Below are 15,012 nucleotides of genomic sequence, written 5' to 3'. Positions count from 1 at the left end.
GAGAGAGAGTACATGAGAGGGGGGAGGGGTCAGAGGGAGAAGCAGACTCCCCGCTGAGCAGGGAGCCAGATGCGGGACTTGATCCCAGGACTCCAGGATCATGACCTGAGCCGAAGGCAGTCGCTTAACCAACTGAGCCACCCAGGCGCCCTATATGACCAAGATTTAGAGCAGGTATTATTTGATAGGTATGAGTTTGGGTCATTTACCCTAAAATTGGTCTTAATAATTTGTTATAGTCATCTAAAATCTGTTCTGAAATAAAACACTTGTAAGATTAGGTATTCTGGAAATATGAATGCTAAGGTACTGTGACCCTGTCTCCTACCCCCCTACCCCCTCATTAGCTCTTGTTCCTTTTCGAGGAAATAACTAAACGGATTAGCAGGCGGTGTTTGACCCACCGGGCTTCGTTTGCTGACCGTAGTATAGGCGGTGGACTGATGGCCCAAGCAGGGTAAAATGCCCTTGATACACTTCCTCTGCAGAGGCTCCTTGCTTCAAGAAGGGAAGGTATTTGCATTGGGATTTGTAGCTGGGGGGTGGGAACATAGGAAATGAGGGAACATATTTCTAATAAGGCACCGAGAGTTGGAAGAGAGTTTTTTTCTGTCTTGGGAGGGGCAGTGATTCTCAAGGGGAGGTCCCTTGGATGCTTCAGGGCATCTCTCAGGGAGGGGCAGGATCAGGTGAGGGCAGTTTGGAAAAAAACATACTCAGGATATGCATTGGTTTTGTGATAAAGCCTCCTGGAGTGAAGGTCTCATAATCTTCTTGGCTGCCAGGGACATGGAAAGATGGCGGGAGATGGCATTTGGGGTTCTCAAAGGTCAGAATCATCTAATGGAAAAGAGGTGGCTGCCGCCGTGGTGTTGAATCATTATTTTCTCTTAACCTTAAAACTAAAACTCCCAGTTATTTTACCAGCAAAAAATGGGATTATTTGGGAATAGCCGAGAATTGCAACCTAGGACAGGCAAGCTACAGCAAAAATCCCAGGCAACTCTGGAGAAGGAAGGAGGGGACAGCTCTTTTCTAGAAGATGGGGGAAGTGGGAGGGCTGTTGTAAACAAAGACCCTATTGGAGTACACTGGGAGCTCAAGTATGGTGCCCTTCTCATTGGCTGAGTCGTGATTGTCTCTGATTGGCTGGGCTGTTGCTGGGGGAGGAGGAAAGCCTTTCTTCCTTCTGGGGTGGTAAAGCAGTATCCACGTGCAAGGGCCTCTCCTCCTGTTGGGTCTGCAGTTGATGACGAGTGACAGCTCCTGAGAACCTCCCCCTACTGAATTTCCCAACTTCCTTTTATTAATTTTCATAGTTTCTTCAGCTGGCTTGAAACGGAAGTTTCCAAGGAGGCATTGGGGCCATACTATGTGGCGGCCAGTTGCATTAAATGGAAATTAAGAGCTCCGTTAAGAGTCACTGGCCTTTAAAAAAAACCAGTAGTCTTGCTCTTCTGGCAGGGGTGGGGGTCGGGTCGGGTCGGGGCCAAGTCCTCAGGGGTGAGCACGGGCTTCTCTTGCCTGCTCCCCGGTGTTGGGTCACCATACCTCCCCACTACTCTGATCTTAGAGCCCTACTCCCACCTTGGGGGGCACTGCCTGTCCTCCCCTCCCCACCATGGCCCTCACCTCTTACCTGGACTACTGTCATGGCTTCCTAACTGCCCTCCTTCCTCGAGCTTCCCCTCTTCTCTCTTCCCTGCACAGTGTCCCGTGTGCTTTTTACCAGAGGAACAATCTGAGCCTCCCGTGCCCCTACTTTACAGCCTTAGAACTGGCTTCCAACTCTGCTGTAACCCCCAAATTCTGAGGCTGATCCAGGGTCATCATGAGCTGCCTGCTTCTCCTGCTTCGACGCTTGTCTTTCTGACGCCCCTGTGCTTCAAACCCCTTCACTGACGGTTGTGTCTAGAATGGCCCGGCTCGGTCCCTGTCTCCTGTCGTCCCCCACCCCCCACCAGGCTCCACCCTGCACTTAAGATCCATCTTCCAGGTGCTCTACCCTGTTCTGTGGGGCTGCCCCAGTATGCCACCTCAGCCCTACCCACTTGCTGTTGGCCTCCGCCATGGCCTTGGTGCCCCTCCAGGGCTCCTGCAGCCTGCTGAGTACATAGTGGTTCCCTGGCAAAAACTTGTAGGATGAAGGAACGACTTCCCTGAGGAGGAGGTGGGTTTAGTAAGCAGCAGCTTTCATAAAGGGGAGGACATGGGCTGAATACACGGTCCTCCTGTCGCACAAACGAAGACCTTATACCACCCTTGGCTCGTTGATCTCAGGACCTCTGCACGAGGACTGGAAATAATAGCCTTAATATATGCTCTCTCCCCTCTGCATTGGCATTTGCTTACTTTTATCCTAAAGTAGAATGGCTTGACCTTTTTTAATTAAAAGGTTAGATTTTAAAAAAATTATGAACATCCTACCAGTTCGTGTTAAAATTCATGCAGTAGGCTATCAAATAAAAAGGGAACACCCCCCCCCCCACATGTTTTTATGTGGATAACATTTCTGGAAGGATGCATAAGAAACTGTTAGAAGAAAGGTTCTCCCTTGAGAGTGACCTGTTGGCTTCTAGAATCTTTGTTCTCAGGAGGGAAAACAGAATTCTGGTCCTGGGAGCAGCTCTTTTTGTGTGGGGCTTTGTGAGAAGAAACTTTCAAAAGTTGTAGTTTGGGTACAGAACTTGTAGAGGCCACGGCGGCCCTCCTTGGGATAGCCCACGGCCTCTGGTTGGGCTCCTGACCCTGAGAAGTAACTTATCTCTTAAGACTTCAGATGAGAAGGTAGAACCTTAACAAGATTAAATGTGAATGTCTCTGAGGTGTCCTTCAGAGTGGGTGTGTAGATGACTGTAGGAGCTTCTTTCTCTCTCTCATCATTCCATCTCTGATAGAGCATAGAGAGCTTTCCCGAGTCATTTATTGTGATTCAGTATGAAATTAAAATCTCAAAGCTTTCATTCATTTATTGCAGTTGATAATTATTTTGGATCAGCATTTGGGAGATATGGAGGAAAGGGAGATAAGATATTCATGCTGTGCCTCTTAGGTATGTGATAAAGAATTTAAGTGAGCAGGTCACCTGGGTGGCTCAGTTGATTAAGCGTCTGCTTTCAGCTCAGGTCATGATCCCAGGGTCCTGGGATCCAGTCCCGCATTGGGCTCCCTGCTCGGTGGGGAGCCTGCTGCTTTCTCCCTCTCCCTCTGCCCCGCCCCCCATGCTCTCACTGTCTCTCTCTGTCAAATAAGTACATAAAACCTTGAAGAAAAAGAAAAGAATTTAAGTGAGCAGTGTTTGATTTTGCATTGAGGAGAGTGAATGGTACCAAGGCAGTGTCATGGGCATGGAGTCAAAATTGTCCCCTTCTGTGGCTGACCTGCCATGCTTTGGAGAAGCAGGTTTTTGACCCATGCTAAGGCGCTGTCTTATATCTCACCTCTACAGTGTGACTCAGGCACTTCCTTATTCTTGAATTTGTTGTGATGAGCATGTATTGCATGTAGAATTCAAATGTCTAGAATTTTCATTGAAAATACTCTGTTTAGCAGGTTGCAGGTGAGCTTTCCCTAACACAAGGCAAAGAAAAGAATTGCTGTTAGTTAAAAAGAGGAATAAGGTGATTTTTTTCCCACATAGGCCTTTTCTTCCCTTTTTCTACACCTTCCTTTTCCCCTTAAAATTATGTCTGTGTCAAGTAGGCTGAAAGGCGGGGCGCCTGGGTGGTGTCGTCAGGTAAGGGTCCCACTCTTGGTTTCAGATCAGGTCATGATCTCGGGCTTGTGAGTTAGAGCCCTGCGTTGGACTCTTGTCTCTGCGAGGAGTCTGCTTGAGCTTCTCTCTCCTTCTGCTCCTCACACTCATGATCTTCCTCTTAAATGAATAAATCTTAAAAAAAATAAAAGTAGGATGAAAGACCTGTGACCTTTCCCTAATTTCAGCCTAATTTCACGGAGCTACTAGAGTTATGCAGAGATGGGCACTGGAAGGCTGGTTAGTGTCTGCTAAGATAGTCATTATTCAGGTGTTTTGAAATTTACTGGTTTAGTACTGTAGGCGCACCCATGGGCTGCCAAATCCAGAGTTAAAAATCCGGAGTTTTATCCCTGAGCTGTTTTCACTCCTAGGGGCTTGGGAACCAGGTCTAACTGACGTACATGGGATTCGTGTGGAAATTTTCAGGAATGCAACTTTCCTCAAAGTCAGGGAACTCGTGAAAAGGATTAACGAAAGAAGATAGACGTTCTCTCTCTCTTTTTTGTAGTACTTTTCTGATGGTCTCCTTTCTTTGTGGCTTAATTTTTGTGGTCCGAGTAACTCTGGAAATGGGCAGGATGAGAGACAACCAGAGAACCCTCATGGACGAGATGTGAACACACCGGTCCCTTAGTGCCACTCTGTAGAGCACAGCACTGGAAAATGTCAGTGGCACTTTTAAAACAGAAGGAGAATCTGGCTCAGCAGTCGGGCAGGTTTTTTGCAGAGAACACGGAGGAAGTTGAGTGTGTGACACCTGACATGGTCTGGTGGAGTCGGTTCTCCAGGACGGAGTGCTCGTGTCCCCTGCACCTGCCTGGGCATCACGGTGCTGAAACTCTACGCAGTTGAGGGCCTTCTGGCGGAGAATTCTATTTGGCTTCAAACCAGAAACAAACACAAGACGCTGAATCGAGTAGTTTAATTATACTCTATCTTTGTGTACTCCGGTACCTTCTGTTTTGCTTGGAAAACCGTTATGGCTAGAGAATGACGTTAAAGACACTTGCTGTTTTTTTAAAGTCAGTGTTATACGTGTTGCTGGCCTTGATGTGTCTCTGCTTTGCCATCTGCTCAAGGGCTACTTCTGGGGTGACACCCTCCCAGTCATTTCCTCCTGGTGCTGCCTCCCACCACCCAGGCGGCACCATATAGAGACACCGGATTGGCCTTCTATGATTTTGGCATGGTTGGAAATGGAAGCAGCTGTCTGGGGGCCGGAGCCTTGGTCCGTCCCTCAGTCAGATCCTACCAGGTCCGTGGCTGAGTCTTTAAAAGCATGTTAGCAGGTGAACCTTGTGGCCTTTTATTGAGGGCAGCCTCTGATCTTCTTCACACCTGGAAATGAGAAAGTGAAAGTAGTGGTATAATTCCCAGCCATTGTATGTGATTGTAGCTTTTAGAATTGGATGATTTCAAATAATACCACCACCAAACCTGAGCTTTGGGTTCAGGGAGTTTTCTGGAAGGGATTGCAGTATTTGCCTGGATGCCCCAAGAGGCACCATTCTGAGCTATGTGCAATGAAAGGTGATTCAGGCGTGTGGCTTCCCACACACAGAGAAGGGTCTGAAATTACCTTGGGAGGAAGGCCTCTTTCCATCTTGTGTTGTAGTTTATATTTGGAAGAGTTTACTTTTTTCTCTTACCCTCCTGTGGGTTCAAGTGCTCGGCCACCACCGCTGAGTGACCTTTTACAGTTACTTACTTTCCCCAGATTTCCTTTTCCTCATCTGTACATACTTCCCTTCACAGTCTTGCGAAGATGGACTGAGAATACGTACAGTGTAAGTCCCCCCTATGTGATAGGAGTTAAACAGTGGCTGTCCTGTTCGTATTTTTACATGAACTTTGAAATCAGAGAAGTTTGGTCTTGAATACATTGTCCGTCCTCCGAGATCTTCAGTGTCCACCTCCGTAAAATGGGGATGTCAAGCCTTAAAGGAGATGGAGAGTGTCTGATGTCTCGTACCCAGTAGACCCTTACCAAGAACTCACCTGTGTTGTTTAAGAAACAAGATGTAAGGGAGAAGTTGGTTTGATCTTGATTCCAAAAGGAAAAGTCTCCACCACGTTTAGGAAAACCAGAATTAGGAGTGACCGACCTACATCTGTTCATGTTTCTCTGTCAGGGATGGGAATTCAGCCTTGACACCTCATTTTGGAGAATAGATCCGTGCAGAAGGAAAACGGGTTTGTAAGCTTCCCTTGCTTTGCTAAGGAAGCAGCAGGGATGTCAGGCACCAAGGGTGGTGAAAATGCAAAGGGACAGACTGTGGCAGTCTGTGGAGAACCTCGTGAGCATTAAGTAATTGTGTCCCAGTGCGCTCGCAAGAACGTAAAAATATTTACTGAGCAAAATAAAAACACCATGGCCACTCTGGTGGTTGTTGATCTGAAAATCCCAGGATTGAGGCGGGGGGGTGGGGGGGTGGTGGTGGTGGTGGTTAGTAGCCAGATGAGTGTGGAGGAAACCCCAGGGCAAGGCCCCGCGCCTGCAGGGTGTGGACTGGGCCCCAGGGCGTGGGAGGGCCATCTTAACCATTGAGATGGGTCCATCCCTGGTCCTGGCTGGCCCTTCTCCCTCTGCGCTGCATCCCGCTGCACATCACCTGCCTGTCTCTTTTGCTGGACCTGAGGGGCGCAGGAGTGCCCGCCAGGGCGGCCCCACCCAGCCCTGCCCTGGCGACCCTTCCTCTTTGGCTGTCACTTTCCCAGTCCTGGAGCCCATCACCGGCTGACACAATCGGTGCTGGAGTGAAGCGAAGCGGCTGCCACCCTCACTCCCCGCTTTGGATCCTTCCTGGCTCATCAGCCCTCAGGAAGCCCTTGAAATAAGGTGAACTGAGAAAATATTGCCAGAATCTCTCTGCAGATTTTCCCCCCCAGTCCTCTGATTACACACACACTAAGTGCCGCTATCTGTGTAAATAACCTTTTCTTCCCTGCCTCTCTCTACCTCCCCTACTCCCCCACTCCCATGCTCTTAGGCTCTCTCGAGTGATAAATAGCCAGGCTACCGCTCAGCGTGCACCAACACCTGGGAATAATCATGCAAAAATAACAGTGAGAGACTGCCGCGCGTCTGTTCTTGACATTAACTTTCCTCAGTTTGACAGGCTGCCACCACCAGCTGTTAGACTTCTAGGTCCCCCCGCCTCCCCAACTGGAGATAGCTGCTTTCCTGCTTCTCTTTTTTGGGGCTGTAATAGGTTACATCAGTGTCCCATCAAGATGACAGAAAAGAGCTTTGACAAAGGAACCGTTGCTCAAACTGGCTGGTTCTCTATTACGATCTTGTATTCTGGATGTTAGTAGTAGTAGACTAATAATTCCCCACTGATTTTTTTTTTATTTTAACATGGAATATCTGATGAGTACTATTTTAGCGTTCTCCGCTCACCGCGCTCCCCCCCCCCCCCCGCCACCAGGGTATTCATAATTATCTCCCGTGAATTGCCTTTAAATGTAGCAAATCCTGGTATTTGGCCTTGAAGGGCCAAATCACCTATTGATTTCTTTTTAGTTCAGGTCTCATGTATATTTGTAATCACAATAATCATATTGACAACAGTACTAGCTCTTATTTTGTTGAGTGCTGCTTGGTACCGGGAGCTGAGTGTGGGTTGTGTGTCTGATTTCATTATTTCCATTTTACAGATGAAGCCAGGGAGTCCCAGACAGACAGGTCAGGTGACTCGCCCAAAGGTCTTGTAGCTGAAGGTAGAGCTGGGATTCCAGTTTTGAGGACTGGTGCCCCGTACCTCCCTGTCTTCCACTACATGCTGTGTTTTGCACTCAGGCCCTACGGACGGCCCCTTTGTATAGTTTGGCTGTATTTGTAGGATTATTTGATGAGTGCCCCAGTCTTGCTGACGAGGCAGGAAGTCCAGGAAAGCGGGGGGCCTGCTTGGCTTTGACCTGCTCTTGGTGTGTGAGCAGGCTGCCCAGTGCCTGGCACACAGCAGGTGTGTGGTTACTCTTTATTGGGTGGATACTATTGGTTGCTCATGTTGAGGCAACTCAGAGGGGGCTTTTGGGGGAGCAGCAGTGCATGAAAAAAAGAGGTGCAACTAGAGATTAGTCAAAGGAGATTTTGTAGAGGTGTAGGACTCATCAGGATGTGCTATAACATTGGGGGGCGGTGAGTTGTGGGGTGGATTAAGCTGGGTCGACTGCTGCCAGACGCCCATTTAATGAAAGGAGGAGAATTTCCCCGGGCTGAGCTGCTCAGGGTTAAGCCCTTTTTGCTTATACTTTTAACACACTTTAACTGCACTTAACCATGCATTTGGAGGGGATTATAGATTTATGTTAAATATAGTAGGATATAAAAAGGAGCTTTGTAAGGTTGCAGGCAGGGTTAGAGAACTGTAGTATCAGACCAGGGACTTTTTTTTTTTTCCCCTCCGCTTTCTCAAAGCCAGCATTTACTGAGCTAAGCACTTTGCTGAGCCTTCACTTTGTATGAGTTATCTCACTGAGTGTTCCCTCTGACCCACAGGGGGTCATTGTTGGTCTTACAACAATTTCTTAGGCCCAAACAGTGAGCCTCAGAGTAGCCAGGTAACTTGCTCAGGGGGCCCCCACAACAAGTACCAGGGAGGTCCGGATTTGAACCTGAGATCCACCACTACCACGTACAAGTGTTTGCCACTTGGAGGGAGTCCTCCTGGGGACTGTTGCCGCCCTTGGTCTCAGCGCGCCTCATTGGTTGAAGAAGTTACGGTTCCATCTGCGGATCAGTGACCTGGAAATCGGGGTGCAGTGGAGTTGATCTTTTGTATGAGGTAAAAACACTACTGAAAATCCCTCCAGGTCCCTGCTTTGCATATGTACGGTGCATGTGGCTTTGTGTTAGACGCCGTAAGATTCACAAGAGAACTGAAACCTCCTGTAGGGGGGCATTCGCTGGCAGAAAGAATTCGTGACACTGAATTATCTTCCTTCCAGCCCTCTTTTGCCCCCAGTGTGTGTATTTGAACTCCTTCTGTCACGTTTCTGCTTTTAGGAAGCTACTGCTTTCACACTCACTTGGGCTGCCACCACAGAGAGCTGCTTGCCCTGGTGCAGATATGGGCCACATTTCTCTTTAGCAGGAGGAGGTTGGGCTAGGTGGTCTTCGAGGTAAAACATTCTGTCATTGTCTCGGGGGGAAGCTAGAAATGCAGAGTCAGCTGCCTGCAGCCGGGCAGCTCACCGCCGGGCCGAACGGAGGCTCAGCCCTGTCGGTTGATGCCATGAGGCTTGGGGGCCTAGCCCAGCACATTATCTAATTATTATTTTAAGAGATAGTAGACATTCAGACTTCTCCCTCATTTTTTTGTGTTTGCAAAAAATCATCGTGTTTTAGGAAGTAGCATACCTACCGAATAAAACACGTCTGGGGATGGCTGTAATTCCTTACCCTCCTCTGTGGTTGGTGACCTCTGGGGAAGAAGGCTTTCCAGTACATCACATGGGTAGTACTACTCTTTGTTCTTCTCTCCAAATTCTCCCAAGGGAGAAGAGTTCCCCTTTCTTGTCTCACTGGTAGTGACATTCCGGTACCTACCTATAGGAGTGGCAGCTTGTGAGTTCTCTTGAAGCCAGTGTCATGGAAAAACCAAGAAGTTCACTGTCTAAGTCAAAGAGTTGAACAGCTTCACCGTGTTACCTATTGAGTTTTCCTATGGAGTTTAAGGGTTTTAGCCTTTTATTGCATTGGGGAGACTGTGTCTGATTAGTTCATATTTATAGTCAAATTCTCTGAACCTTAGCTTCTCGTTTTAATGCTGTCAACCAGGCTCTTAACATTGCATTTGGATTGTGTGGATAGAAACAAACACAGTTCACTTGCTGGTAGGCCCCGGATACCATGGCCTCTCCCCTCAAGCCTTCTATCTTTAGAAATTTGATGTTTGGATTCTCTTAAATATCCCAAATGGTAGGGGTGTGTGTGTGTGTGTGTGTGTCTGTATGCAGATATAATTCATAATTGGAGTTATACTGAAATAGAGATTTAGTCCAGAAATTCTGTTGTGATAGGATTTGTCATCAGTAGGAAGCTGGAGATTACGTTTTCCAGTTGAGGAAAAATGATGTTCAGCGGAGGTTAAGTGTCTCCGCAAAGTCACCAGCTAATTAGTGTCAGAGTTGGGGCCAGAATCCCAGTGTCCAGTGCCCTGTCCTCATAACTTGGTGTTGTATGCTTTGCCTCACTGTATCCTGATCTCCCAAATCTGGGAATTAATGCCCTCTTGGATGCCTTACCTCCTTTTATTTCATCCCATTTTGTTGTTTATCCAACTGAAGCCGTGTTTATTCTCTTGGAATTCATGTAGGCTGTCGATCAAGGGATATAAAGAGTATTTCGAGAATATTGTTCTGTTTTGTCTTTTCAGTTTATATATGTAGCAACCAATTATAGTCAATTTACATCTAACTATACAAATTAAAAAATTGTTGGCAAACATGCAAAAAAAAACCCCACAACTACAGTACCCGGTTTAATCATTTTCCTTGTCACCCCCCCCCCCTTTAAATTCTGGAAAGCAGTTCTTATCTCACACAGTCTTTTAGCTATAGTAAAGACTACAAGGTAGCATTGGATTCCCCGCCCCCCACTTGAATTTCCTCCCTCAGTACCTCTTTCTTCATTTGTCAGCTCAGTTTTAAAATAGGAACTATCAGTGTGAACTCTGATCCGCATTAAGCTGTGTTTACGCGAAAGCATAAATCACCAGATCTGGGGTTTGGGGGCCGTTACATGCTTTTCTTTCTTGGGCTCTGTGATCAAGAATGCAGAACAATACAAAGCGTGGGGCAGAAGAAGTTTTATGGCGGCTCTGAGAGCAGGAAATTAAGTTTCTTTACCGTGCAGATGGGTGAAGGGCTGTTCTCTTACGTCTTGGATCAGTCAGGCAAGTGAACGTCAGTTTATCATTTTAGTGAAAGGCAAACTGTAGAAATAGTTCCTACAGTCATATGAACAAGGAGCCCACACAGATGACTGCTTCAGCTGTTGAACCAGGAGCATACTTCCTCATATAATTTATCTTGAAATATATTCTGTGTGTGTGTGTTTAAACAACAAAGACTATGTTCTAGAACATCTGTAGCCAAGTGTTGATTTCTTACAAAGGTCAATTGGGAGTATGGGAACCACAGACTAAGATGGCGTTTTGCTGGAACAGCCTTCTGTGTGCCCCTTTTTACACATACAACTTGTTAGCTCAGCTGATAGCCTGTGCAGGGGGTCATCCCTTAGAGGTAGGCAATATCTGTGTGTCACATGAGGACATAGGGAATGTGGAGTCACGGTGCAGATGGGCTTTGCATTTGGCTCGTCCGCATTTGACCACCTGCGAGCAGGGCCCCAGCTATGCTGTAACAGTCCTAACAGTGGTTAAAATGGGTCTGACGAACGAATGGGTTGGCTGGTGATTTACCTACTTAGTATGTGCATAGCCTTTGGTTTCGTTATGGCCAGGCTCCTGGATGTTTTGTGGTGAAGATTTCCTTGCCTGCTCTCTAGGATTGGGGTGCAAAGGAGATACCGTTGCACTGGAAGCTCTTATATTGGCTGTCATTTCTGTTTCCCGGGATTTAGAGGGAGGGGTCCCAGGACTCGGTCACATTCATCAGGGATCTTTCCCAGCCGGCCCACTAAAGGACATGTGCGTTGGAGAAACTCCAGTTGTGTTGATGTTGGGCACAGACGTTTATTACCCCATTTATATGAATTCTGCTAAACTTTGCCGTAGAAAACTTAATTAGGAGTTGATGCTTAATACATGCTAATAATATCCAGTTTATGTGTTTGAGTGTGTATAATCAAGTTTATGTATTTTATATATTCAGCGGAGTAAGTTAATGTATTTTTGTGGTGATTTAATTCATTATGGTTTATAAAGTACTTTGAACACAATTTTAGTCCATCTCCTGTGCTTAACTGTCCAAATGATGCATCTGCAGTGTTTATTGGAATTCCATCCTTGGAAAATATTGTAGTTTTGGGAAGTACGATTTTATTACAGGTGGGAAAGAGCCTGAATTTTGCAGAGTGTATTTCACGCTTTTTTGACTGAGGCTGACCGGTTTGACCATCAGTGACCTGAGGACACCGAAGTCCTGCCTCTCGTTCCAGAAGCAAGAGCCCCCGATGTTGACCTTGTTTGGCATGGGGCGGGGGGGGGGGGGAATCAAATGCTCATTTCCCTTCGACTTTTATCTTTTGGCACCATGCAAACCCTCGAAGCGTATTATAATTGCAAATGGAATTTGGAATGGTGATGTATTCTAGAAGTGATGTAAACAGATTGCATTGCAAACCGTGCCGAGAATACAGCACCACTGCAGTAAGCCTGTCTGTCTTTCAGGTTGACCCCCTGTTTACAGTGCCAGCACCACCACCACCGATTTCCAGCAGCCTCACGCCTCAGATTCTGCCCTCCTACTTTCCCCCATCTTCATCCAATATTGCAGCACCGGTCGAGCAGCTTTTGGTTCGGACTCGTTCTGTGGGTGTCAATACATGTGAAGTTGGAGTAGTGACAGAGCCAGAGTGTCTGGGGCCCTGTGAACCTGGCACCAGTGTGAATTTGGAAGGGATCGTGTGGCATGAAACAGAAGAAGGTAAATACACTTTACTTTTCTCTATTTCCCCGTACCCTCTTCTCCAGGCTGTTAACTTGATTTACATCCACTCGCGAGGGGACTTTGGCAGTACGTGGAGAGGAAGAAGAAGGGTTTTTATACTGTCTGGATTGCTGTTGAAAGACTGGGAAGCAGGGTGAGGGTTCCCCTTTGCCCTAAGAGGGATCGTGGAAATTAGGAAGACAGACCGGTCTCAGGCTCACTTTCTTCTCGGTGTGCCAACCGGTCTGTCTGTCCGGACATGATTGTTTTGTTTGCCCAGACATGGGTTGTGGCATATACCACACCTACCGTGGATCCAGACCCTGGCTGGCCACATCGCGTAGCGCGCGATCACCTGGTCCGGTGTGTTTCAGATGTCGTTGACCTTAGAGGCCCACAGGTAATTAAAAACGAAATACCAAGGAGAGCGCTGTGTTGCTCCACTGGGGAACGAGAGAAGTAGAAAAAATGAGGAAGAAATGAGCCCCAGGCGAACGAAGCAAAGTGAAGAACTCGTTCTTTCCCTCCAAGCTAGGTTGGTCAAGGGTAAGGGAGAGGACAGGTGTCAGTATCATGGCCAGTTGGGGAAGGAGTGAGGGCAAGGAGGACGGTAACGAGGCTCAGAACCACTGTGTAGGTCCCTCTGTGTCAAGGGGAGACATTGAGGGCTGCAGCTCACGGGCGAGAAAGTAAAATATATAAAAAAGGATGAAAATCGGATGACGGGTTGTCTCAGCCTAATTGTCGGAAGGGCGGAAAACGGCGCACGCTGTCTCAGGGTAGAAAAGCTAAAAACCGTGGGAAAATCTTTGAATTCTGCATATTGCGTCAAGTATACTGTGGAAGGATATATTTTGTATCTGGATACAAAGATTTTGTAGATAGCATCAGTAAGGAGAAATCATTATAGATGAAGGAACCAGAGAAGGTGAATGAAAGCAGCAGATCGGAAGAGTTCTCTTGTGTGCTCAACCAAAAGTGATAGCTCAACGTTCGCTTTTGGCTTTAGAAATGTCCGGTGTTTGGGGTGGGGGTGGGGGTGCGTCCTCTTTGTACTTTTAACAGCGCTCTGCAGCCCGATTGAGAGGAACTGGGGGAAGAGGAGCTGCAATTCACATTTTCGTCTCTTGCTTGTCTGTTGAGACGCCCTCCAGTGCAAGAGGTGGGTCCCATGTGGGGAGCAAGCTTCTGTCCTATTGCCTCTCCTTGGGTTGTACACACTTGGCCTTCTCAGACTTTTCCCGAGAGCAGAAGCGGTAGCTGAGGCTGTCCGACTGGTATCTTGGGGGAGAAAAGTATAGATAGAGACGGCATCGAGACAGTAATAAGGTCGTAGGTCATTGGCTTAGGTACTGATGATTGAGGAACAGAAAAAGATTTCGAAAGGCTAAGATTGAATTTCCATCAACTCGAAAGGAAGAGTTTCTGGCACTTGAATCGCGTGCTCCTTTGGGTGAAGTGGCGCCTTGCACTTCTGTTTCAGCTATGACTTAGCGCCCGTCGATTTATTGCTTGTCACGATTTTACTTATTCCTGTGTGGGACAGGACCGGGTTCCTGCAGTATGACCTCACTGGGTGGCAGATGTTGTAAAATTAGCTACAAACTTTCTGGAACGCCTGTTAGTCTTGGGTTATTTTTCATTTCGTTTGGAAGACCGCTTGGTTTTGACTTGAACCTGAGCTTTGAATAAAAGACAGCGTTACTTAAGAAAAAGAAATGTTGTATTCAGAAACTGTAGTAACTCTGGGCAAACGGTTAAAGAGCTCTGTGGTATTAATCAGGATTACTATTATGCTTTTTTTCTTATTTCTGTTTGGTCCCCCGAGTTGCACCGTGTTCTCTGAGCGGTCCGCCTCCCGAGTCCGTGTACCTGCCTCTGTGTGCCGCGATCCCCCCCCATCCCGTGCATGTGTCCCCCACCCTCATGTGGGGCACTGATGGCTTTCGGCGCTCTGCAGACGCAGGACTAGAGCCTTCTGCAGCTCCTGCCTCCTTTTGACTGCCTCACATTTTCCAGGATTTGGAATGTGTGGATGTTGACTGTGGTGACAAGAAGGAGCCCGGAGCTCTTAATAGAGTTATTCTTGCTGAATAAACTCAACTCCCGACCTCCACAGAATTCGAGAACCCGCCTTCGTAAAGGCGCGGCTCGTAAGATGTGTGTTTAATGTGCAACCATTTTCAAGAGCGTTCCATTTGCATTTTTTCCCCCAGTACAGTGTGTTTAAAGCTCTTGTACCAATTTAAAAATTAAACCCACTTGACCATTAATTTTTCCCTTTGGGGAAAAACAAAGAGAGAAACAGAACAAACACATTTGGAGCCAGTTATTTGGCAGAGCTAAAAGGGATGAGTTTGGGGAGAAGGGAGGGGAAGGAGGGAAGCCACAACAGTTTTCTACTGTGGGGTTGCGCTAACGACAAGCTTCAAGTCGGGCACTTAGGAAAAAGTACCAGTTGCCTGTGATTAGCTTCCTGGAGATGGACTTGAAAAAAAAATCTCTTCCCTGGTATTTTCATTTTGAGGTGATTGTATACCTGGTAGCGGTTTTCACAAACCCAATTTGTTATGTGCATTCATAGGGAGGGTGTGTGTGTGTGTGTGTGTGTGTGTGTGTGTGTGTGTGTGTGTGTG

General features: G+C 47.2%; 1 protein-coding gene across 4 annotated transcripts in view; it reads left to right on the top strand.

Moving 5' to 3' along the window:
* The window catches only part of ZNF608 (zinc finger protein 608), a 110,816-nt gene that overhangs the window by 40,361 nt on the left and 55,443 nt on the right, over positions 1-15,012 (top strand). For all 4 annotated transcript variants that reach the window (XM_073878596.1, XM_073878597.1, XM_025860965.2 and 1 more), the window contains one exon: positions 12,118-12,373. In XM_073878596.1, coding sequence (XP_073734697.1) covers positions 12,118-12,373 — 256 coding nt within the window. The remainder of the gene's footprint in view (positions 1-12,117; positions 12,374-15,012) is intronic.

Source organism: Callorhinus ursinus, unplaced genomic scaffold (assembly GCF_003265705.2).
Source record: "Callorhinus ursinus isolate GAN/ISIS: 27379988/994484 unplaced genomic scaffold, GSC_fseal_2.0 scaffold30, whole genome shotgun sequence".
Taxonomy (NCBI): Eukaryota; Metazoa; Chordata; class Mammalia; order Carnivora; family Otariidae; genus Callorhinus; species Callorhinus ursinus.
The sequence above is the reverse complement of the archived record's forward strand: the minus strand, read 5'-3'. Positions and strand labels throughout refer to the sequence as shown.